This window comes from Lepidochelys olivacea (genome assembly GCF_965140295.1).
Source record: "Lepidochelys olivacea isolate rLepOli2 genome assembly, chromosome: 8".
NCBI lineage: Eukaryota > Metazoa > Chordata > Testudines > Cheloniidae > Lepidochelys > Lepidochelys olivacea.
The window spans coordinates 68,922,861-68,932,856 of record NC_140418.1 but is presented as its reverse complement, the minus strand read 5'-3'; the positions used below and the strand labels follow the sequence as shown (position 1 = coordinate 68,932,856).

The following is a 9,996-nucleotide window of genomic DNA, read 5'->3' as shown; positions in this document are numbered from 1 at the left end:
AAAAAAACACACAGAGGCCTAATTTGTTTTATTTATAGTTAAAGTTTGTTAGCATGAGAATTTGTTTTCTCTTCACCTGTTGAGCACTTCAGACACAATCAGATAAAATGACAAATGGCTAGTTAACCAAATACTAGGCAGTCATGTGAAATATGTCACATGTAAACGTAATGTGAACTGTACCCTCTTGCAGGACTATAAAGATCCAGTAAGAAGACCACAAGCCCTCACTTACAGCACAATGAAGGTTCTTCTTCTGCTAGCAGCTGCTGGCCTTTGCTGGGCACAATACAACCCAAATACAAAGTCTGGGACGACGTCTATTGTCCACCTATTTGAATGGCGTTGGGCTGACATTGCTCTTGAATGTGAACGGTATTTAGCACCCAATGGATTTGGTGGAGTTCAGGTATGTAGCCTCTAATGTTAGTAGGCAGTAAAATTTCTTCATCTTTTGGCATTATTTATTTACCAGAGTAAAAGGTCTAGTTCACAGAGGACAGGCACCAGAGTTACTATCAATTAAAATCGGTGATGGAAGTAGGAAATGTTGACAGGTACGTGCCTAGACCAGTCATTTTGAAGGGGTGATTTTACTTTGTGCCCACTGGGCCAGATCCAAAAAAAACACATGCTTTCCACTATGTGTCATTTACATTCTAATACCTCCAAGTACAAAGTAACAATTTATTTCTTATTTACTATCATTTCAGACATATTTATTCTCCAGTGATGTGCAAAACCACTAACACTTGTCATCCCCATTGAAAAAGAAACTTCTAAATTACTTCAGTCTCCCAGGGTGGTTTTGTCTTTCTTTAAGGAATCTGTCCTAGGTACCTTTTGTGAGATGGTGAGCTCCTTTAACTCCCATTGATTTCAATCCGAGTCCTCCCAGGATCAGATCTTGTGACAGCAAGCTCCTTGTGGGAGAGAGTGGGCTGGATTACAGTGTAAATCAGGAGTAAAACTGGTGTCAGTGATCTGTGTTTGTGCTCCTCATGTGTGTTGTACAGCACTGAGCACCCTCTCTGCGCTTATACAAATAAATGTCAAAATAATTACTAGTTTATGAAATGATGTCCTTTCATTCCCAGATATCGCCTCCAAATGAAAATATTATAATTACTAACCCCTGGAGACCCTGGTGGGAAAGGTACCAGCCAATCAGCTACAAACTGTGCACACGATCTGGAAATGAAAATGAATTTAAAGACATGGTGACCAGGTGCAACAATGTTGGAGTAAGTGTCTGTGGATTTCCTCCTGGTGAAATAGTGTGGGGAGAAAAAACTGATTTCAGATCGGAATAGCTGACTATCCTATTCCAAATGAAGGGAGAAGGCTGCAAAGAAGTTAGAAAAGGTGAAGGGACGTAAATGGGAGGAATAAAAGGTGATCCAGTCAGCGAAACTCACAATGTCACTTCCCTCTCCTTTGTAAAAACAAACTGAAGTGCAAACATTGCTCTCTAGGTTCATATTTACGTTGACGCTGTAGTCAACCACATGTGTGGATCTGGTGGCGGCTCTGGAAATCATGCTACTTGTGGAAGTTATTTCAATGCAGGGAATAGAGATTTTCCATCTGTCCCGTACTCATACTTGGACTTTAACGATGGTAAATGTAAAACTGGAAGTGGAGAGATTGAAAATTACAATGATGTGAATCAGGTAATTTCTATATAAGTATCTGGTTTTACTTTCCCCTCCCTCCTATCTTCTTGACTAGTCTTTGCTGTTCGATGACCATCTTAACAAGGAAAAAAAAATAACAAGATCCTTGTCTGAGCTGAGCAGTATGTACTCAGTACAAGAAGGTACTTAAGTATGTGCCTAAATTTAAGCATGGGAGTCTGACCATTGACTTCTCTGATGCTTAGAGTTATGCGCTTATTTATGCACCTGTTAGTTACGTAGTTCTGATCGCCCCTAACTGATGAAGACACTGTTGTGTTCAAGCTATTGCCTAAGCATCTAAGGAACTTTCAGCCTGATCAGTAACTATTAATGGGAGACCTCCTTAGAAAACCCACAGTTCCGCAGCAAGTGATGCTGGTAATTCAGTAGGTGACAAGCCAAATTTAGGGATTTTAGCTCCTTGTGTTTGCTAAATTCCATGGTGCAGTCTCCCTTCCTAAATTCACACTGCAGCTACATTTGCAGACAATCTTCTTCACTTCCTGGCCTGACCCGAGAAGCACACCACCTAAACATAATACATTCCAGAGTACATTCTTCTGTATTGACTTTGAAGGAATTCTATTCAAAACAGGTTTGGCATTTGGATTGAACTGGTTTAGTACATGAAATTAAAAATATGTTAAAAATGAATGGTTTCAGAGTAGCAGCTGTGTTAGTCTGTATTCGCAAAAAGAAAAGGAGTACTTGTGGCATCTTAGAGACTAACCAATTTATGTGAGCATAAGCTTTCGACAGCTCACGAAAGTTTATGCTCACATAAATTGGTTAGTCTCTAAGGTGCCACTAGTACTCCTTTTCTTTTTTTTAAAATGAATATATTTTAATCAAAAATGTATAGTTTGGCATATGACTCGGTGATGTCTCAACTAATTTTTAAAACAGGTCCGTGATTGCCGCCTCGTTAGTCTACTTGATCTTGCCCTGGAGAAGGACTATGTGCGCTCAAAAGTTGCTGAATACATGAACAACCTCATTGATATTGGTGTGGCAGGCTTCAGAATTGATGCTTCCAAGCACATGTGGCCTGGGGATATGAAGGCATTTTTAAACAAACTGAAAAACCTAAATAGTCGATGGTTTTCCTCAGGAACGCAGCCTTTCATTTACCAGGAGGTAATCTCGTTTTCTTAATTTCACTCTGTACAGAAATGGATTCTTTTATATAAAAATACAAATACAGTATGGGCTGGATCCTGCAAAGCACAAGTTTTTAAACACTCTGGACTCAATCTAGCAGTGTGCTTAAGCATAGGCTTAACTTAATAAAGAGTACTCAGTACTCTGCAAAATCATGCCCTATATGAATGAAAGATTTAAGGGCTAAATTTTAAATTATTTAATTTTACATGATCATCAGTTTGCATATACAAATAAGTGCTTTTGTTTTGAAATCAAACTGTCTTCTGCATGCAGATATTTATGCATTTGCTCTACACAGGTGCAAATGATGACACAACGTCTAAGGAAGTGGCAAATCAAGCAATAATTTTCCCTATGGAGTCTAACCTTTGCCACTTAGGAATCCCACTTTTAGTCTTCTATGCTGACACGGGAGCTTTCCAAAACCCCTTGGAAATCTTAATTGAACAGTTTTCCAGGGCTTTTTAATATGTACAGGTCTAGGAAATTCTAGGAAAGTTAGCTAACTTCTACTGCAGAGCCAACAGAAAGACCATAGCATTTATTTTGTGTAGGCCCTAAGCTGATAGAGCTTTGATTTAAAAAAATAAAAAATAGAATACTTTACTCTCTCTAAATGGCTGTTTAAAAAGTTGACACTAATTACTCACAGTAGAAAAAGTTTGGGGCGGTTTTTCCTCAAATGTCTCTCGAATTCTCAGACTAAGCTTTCTGGCACCAGGGCAATTATTTTAACACCCACAAGTGCTAACCATGCTTGCTATATACAAAATAAGACATTTGCAATGTTGTTCATTACATCGAATTTAGGTTGTTTTAGGTAGTAACAATAAATGTGTTTGGTTTACTTGCTCAAATTATTTCTCTTATAATAGAGACCCAGAACTAGTGTTTATTGTATTGCTTTTTAAATAGCTAGGAATGTGTTAACAGCTTTTTCTTACTTCTGCTAGGTAATTGACTTGGGTGGAGAGGCAATTAAAGCCAGTGACTACTTGGGAAATGGCCGAGTGACTGAATTCAAATATGGTGCGAAACTGGGGACAGTCATCCGCAAATGGAATGGAGAAAAGATGGCCTATTTAAAGTATATAGCATTTGGATTCATTGTTAGATTCCTGAAATAGTTGAAATAGTAGTGTCCATGTGTTCGACTCATTGTTTGTTTGTTTAGGAATTGGGGAGAAGGCTGGGGTTTCATGGCTTCTAACAGAGCCCTTGTCTTTGTGGATAATCATGACAACCAAAGGGGACATGGTGCTGGAGGAGCTTCTATTCTAACCTTCTGGGATGCCAGGTAAGGAACGCTGTTGGCTGTGTGAGGTTCTTATTACTTTTCTCCTAACAAAGACAGTGTATCTTCACATGTCTCATTACTCTTTGGTTTACAGACTATATAAAATGGCAGTTGGTTTCATGCTTTCTCATCCTTATGGATTCACACGTATAATGTCAAGTTACCGCTGGACAAGAAATTTCCAGAATGGAAAGGTAGGTTTCTAACAGTTGAAAATAAATTCACAAGACTCTTAGGATGAACTTTACCCCTGTGTAGAGAGACAGCACTGGGTCTATGCACTACTTAATTCCCATTAACATCCTTAGGGTAGGAGTGGTATGAATAAGCCTTGTGTTGACTCTCTGAACAAGAATGAATGCTATCCTGTTTCCTATGTATGGCCTTTTTCCAAGATAGAACATTTAACTTTTATAATTTTACATTTATCAACAAGGATGTTAATGACTGGATAGGACCACCAAGCCATGGTGATGGTTCAACCAAAGCTGTTTCAATCAATGCAGATAGCACTTGTGGCAACGGTTGGGTCTGTGAACACAGGTGGCGTCAAATAAGGTAGGAAACTGTAGAGAGAAATTAAATAAAGAGGATGCAGTTTGCAATATATCTTTAACTGAAGTGAGGATATTTCAACTGAAGTCAAGCCTATTTGTTGTATTTTCAGGAACATGGTTATTTTCCGTAATGTGGTTGATGGCCAGCCTTTCTCAAACTGGTGGGACAACGGCAGCAATCAAGTGGCTTTTGGGCGTGGTAATAGAGGATTCATTGTCTTTAATAACGATGACTGGTAAGTGGGAGGAGTGAATATCTTCAGAAACATGATAGCTACAGAGAGGATATGTGACAACTTTGTCATGGGACAGATCTTGGCTTTTACCTGTTGCAAATCCAAACCTACCACCTGCCGTCTCCCAGAAACACTTTTCAAAACCCAACATTAGCTTCCTAAGCAACACACCAGTCTGCCACTGATTCCTGATCACTGGATTCATACCCGGCAGTGAAGGTTGGTCAGTCAGGAATGCATGACCATGCAGGTGTGAGAGGTAACTAGCCATGAGCTAGAAGGTGGAAAGAAATGGGTGGAGATTTAACATGTCAGTAATAAGTAATATGTCAGTCAGGTTGGGATGCTCTCCAAAAGGCCATGAAGGTGGGATTGGGTTAGGTCTGCAGAGAGGAGAAGAGTTGATGACTAGATTAGATGATTATAGGGATGGGATTCTCCGCTTTTGAGCACTATTCACTGAATTGCTCTTGGTGTTGTCCATGTTAAGGTTTGAATCACTTCAGTTAAATGCCTCCCTCTCCAATACAAAAGGCATTTTGTCCCCAGCAATGCCTTCAATCTCTCTGGATATTCACTAGAGTCTTTGGGGAGTCTCATAAGGGGTGGCAGTTTGTTAGGATTGGTGCTGTGCTCTTCTTGGCTCCTCTCATGTCAGAGGTGCAGAAAGAGACTTTGGGAATTTGAGACTCAGTGGAAGCCATAAAGAGTATGACATTGCCAGAAAAAAGTCCTATGAAATCCGCAGTCTGCCAAGGTGCATCAGTGGGATTATCAGAAAAGGTCATTTCGGGTGAGACTTAGGGAGAGGGAAAAGAACAATATATGTACAGAAGTGATAATGAAAAGTCAAAACATTGAGTCTGAACTAAAAACTGAACATGCTATCAAAGCTGGTAAATACAGTAAGAGTCTGAGTTTGTGTTCTCTTATTGCTAGGGGCCTAAATTTGCCCTGGGAGATGTAAGCCATGTCTACACTACGGGCATACAGCTAGTGTGCTGCAACTGTGCAACAGTGTAGACACTTCCTACAGTGACAGAAGGGGTTTTTCCACCACGGTAGTTAATCCACCTTTCAAAGCAATGGTAGTTATGTCAATGGAAGAATTTTTGCATGGTCCTAGTCATGTCTACGCCAAGGTTTAGGTCGGCTTAACTATGGTGTCAGTGGAAGGATTTTTCGCACCCTGGAGCAATGTAGGCAGGCCAATCTAAATTTTAAGTGTAGACCAGGCCTTAGGTGAAATTTCTGTGGCTTCAGGGGTGGTTATGCCTGTTATGAGAGTAGTATCCCAGAAATATATGCAGGAGTGAAAGTAATTTAAGGGACATACTGGTACGCAGGGCGGCCGGGGTCCTGAGCAAGGTGGGGAGGGCCTGGGGCCAGACTCCCCCAGCCAACTCTTCAGCGGGGCCTGGTGGCGATTTAAAGGGCCTGGGGCTCCTGGCTGCCACCGCTAGTGCTACCCCAGGACTCTGGCAGTGACTTAAATTTAATCTTAAAATTGCCGCCAGAGCCTCTGGCCACCGCCGCTACCCCAGGGCTCTGGCTGCTGGCACAGTAGCGGCAGCTGGAAGCCCCAGGCCCTTTGAATCGCTGCTGAAGCCATGGGGCTCCTGGCCACCACTGTTATGGTTGGCTGTATACCTGTTCTTGCAGTACGGGCTTACTTGCACCTCTGAATATATGAGGCTTTTGTTCTAATGAGTGACAGGGAACTCCCTGTCTGATTCATACTGACCAATGCAAGGCTTCATGGTGCCGCAACCCTGTGAACTGCCTATGAAGACTGCCCTGAACCCTTTGAATTCATCACTGTTGCTCTTACTTTGGCTAGAGAAGTCACAGTAGACTGAGTATGCTTCCAATACCAGCACTCCCAATCCCACTGGCCAAAAAGAGTAAAAGACCAGACAGAAGACTAAAACCCATCTAGCCTTGTAGTACCATCCCATGGGCCACAGGTTAGCATGACATTTGCAGAGAAATCTGTATTAGAGAGTCTGAATTACCACTTACTCCTTTTCAATCTGTTTTTATACATAGGTGGTTGAATGTAAATTTGCAGACTGGCCTTCCTGCTGGCACTTACTGTGATGTTATTTCTGGGCAAAAGGCGGGCAACTCCTGTACTGGAACAAAAATCTCTGTTGCTTCTAATGGTATTGCCAATTTCCAGATTAGCAACCAGGCTGAAGATCCTTTCATTGCAATTCACGTTAATGCTAAATTATAAAGTAAACTAGAGGCATCTCTTCCCTTGGTCATTCACCTAATACTTTTTGTTCTGTGTAGCACACCACAGTGAATGATCCTTTAATTAAGAAATAAATGTTACTGGAGCAAAACTGTTGTTACACTCTATTTCATTAATGAAACTAACTATTTGTACTATCAGTATGTAACTAATAGGGATGCCAATACAGGTTTATAAGCAGCAGTGTAACTGGCCAACAGTATCATTTACCATTAGCAGTACTAGTTTGTTTCAGCTGGAGAAAAGGAAAGGACACTGTAAAGAAGTGTAAGTGAGCTATAGCTCACGAAAGCTCATGCTCAAATAAATTGGTTAGTCTCTAAGGTGCCACAAGTACTCCTTTTCTTTTTGCGAATACAGACTAACACGGCTGTTACTCCGAAAACTGTAAAGAAGAAATTACATTATAAATTGTACTGTCATAAATCCAAATCTGATACATGTACATACACCACTAATATATTTTTGAATAATGAATTTAAAGTAGTGAAACTGGGTGAAACAAACACATACCCTCTATTAAATTATATGATGTCTGTCACGCTGCATGGAGTGGCTCACAATCATGAATGCCTACTTCAGGGAAGACTGTCAAAAACCAGGCAGACACCCCATACTGGTAGTGCGTTCTATAATTAGAATTCACCAGCCCAGTAGTAAATATGAACTGTAACAATCTTATCATGGACAGTCGTTTAGGCTCTCCAGTCTATTTTGTCACTCAGACAAGCTGGATTTAGCAATAAACGGTCACTTATACCAAACAAATAAATAAATCACAAAATATTCAGGTTGCTCCCCATCCAAAGAGACCTGTCACTTATCCAAGATCCACTAGTACTCTGGATCTTACACCAAAGAAAATGCCTGTAGCCACTCCTGTAATAAGCTATCCTTAGGATTTAATGTATATCAGCCATTATCTTCAGGTTACATAATACTGAATCCATACATAGATTCATAGATATTTAGGTCAGAAGGGACCATTATGATCATCTAGTCTGACCTCCTGCACAATGCAGGCCACAGAATTTCACCCACCACTCCTGCAAAAAACCTCTCACCTATGTCTGAGCTATTGAAGTCCTCAAATCGTGGTTTAAAGACTTCAAGGAGCAGAGAATCCTCCAGCAAGTGACCCGTGCCCCATGCTACAGAGGAAAGCGAAAAACCTCCAGAGCCTCTTCCAATCTGCCCTGGAGGAAAATTCCTTCCCGACCCCAAATATGGCGATCAGCTAAACTCTGAGCATATGGGCAAGATTCACCAGCCAGATACTACAGAAAATTCTTTCCTTGGGTAACTCAGATCCCACCCCATCTAATATCCCATCACAGGCCATTGGGCCTATTTACCATGAATATTTAATTACCAAAACCATGTTATCCCATCATACCATCTCCTCCATAAACTTATCGAGTTTAATCTTAAAGCCAGATAGATCTTTTGCCCCCACGGCTTCCCTTGGAAGGCTATTCCAAAAGTTCACTCCTCCGATGGTTAGAAACCTTCATCTAATTTCAAGTCTAAACTTCCTAGTGGCCAGTTTATATCTATTTATTTGTTCTTGTGTCCACATTGGTACTGAGCTTAAATAATTCCTCTCCCTCTCCGGTATTTATCCCTCTGATATATTTATAGAGAGCAATCATATCTCCCCTCAACCTTCTCTTAGTTAGGCTAAACAAGCCAAGCTCCTTGAGTCTCCTTTCATAAGACAAGTTTTCCATTCCTCAGATCATCCTAGTAGCCCTTCTCTGTACCTGTTCCAGTTTGAATTCATCCTTCTTAAACATGGGAGACCAGAAACCCTCACACCCTGCACCCCAACCCTCTGCCCAAGCCCACCACCCTCCCCAGCCAGAATCCTCAACCCCCCCACACCCCAAACCTCTGTCTCAGCCTGAAGGCCCTTATTCCCGGCCACACCCAGAGCTCGAACAAGCAACTGGAGCCCTATCCCCAACACCCCAACCCTCTGCCTGAGCCCGAGTCCCTTATCCCCAGCCCCACCCCAGAGCCCCCACCCCCATCCAGAGCCCTCACCCCCTGAGCTCCCTCTGCCCCAGCCCTGAGCCCCTCATCCCCAGCCCAGAGCCTGCACTCCCAGCCCTCCCCACAGGTCCCCAACCCCACCACATGAATTTTGTTATGTACACCAATATGGAGGTGGTGAACATAACAAAATTCATTTCACACATGAATGGGAAAAATTAGAGAGAACACTGGATTCACAATAAAGCTAGAAGTGTATCTCAAGTGGGGTCCTGCCAGGATCTGTCCTGGGTCTGGTTCTATTCAATATCTTCATAAATTATTTGGATGGCGGCATAGAGAGTACACATAAACTTTGGGGATAATACCAAGGTGGGAGAAGCTGAAAATGCTTTCAAGGACAGGATTAGAATTCAAAATGATCTTGACAAACCGGAGAAATGGTCTGAAATAAATAGGATAAATTTCAATAAGGACAAATGTAAAGTAGGAAGGAATAATCAGTTGCACAAATACACAATGGGAAATGTCTTCCTAGGAAGGAGTACTGCAGAAATGGATCTGGAGGTTATAGAGGAACACAAACTAAATATGACTCAACAATGTAATTGTGTTGCAAAAAAAAAAAAGTGAATATAATTCTGAGATATATTAGCCAGAGTGCTATAAGCAAGACACAAGAAATAATTCTTCCACTCTACTCAGCACTGACAAGGCCTCAGCCAGAGTACTGTGTCCAGTTCTGGGCACCAACTTCAGGAAGGATGTGGAGAAACTTGACCAAGCGCAGAGGAGAGGAACAAAAACG

The 9,996-nt window shown here is 41.5% G+C and overlaps 1 protein-coding gene across 1 annotated transcript; it reads left to right on the top strand.

Moving 5' to 3' along the window:
* Positions 1-241: 241 nt before the first annotated feature.
* LOC311525594 (pancreatic alpha-amylase-like) lies at positions 242-7,324 on the top strand (the record flags this gene model as incomplete). Its single annotated transcript, XM_084637882.1, has 10 exons — positions 242-409; positions 1,098-1,244; positions 1,476-1,673; positions 2,586-2,816; positions 3,797-3,930; positions 4,018-4,140; positions 4,235-4,334; positions 4,577-4,698; positions 4,808-4,933; positions 6,983-7,324. 10 exons carry the CDS (start codon positions 242-244, stop codon positions 7,170-7,172), a joined length of 1,539 nt encoding a protein of 512 aa, XP_084494008.1. The 3' UTR covers positions 7,173-7,324.
* Between the last annotated feature and the right edge of the window lie 2,672 nt (positions 7,325-9,996).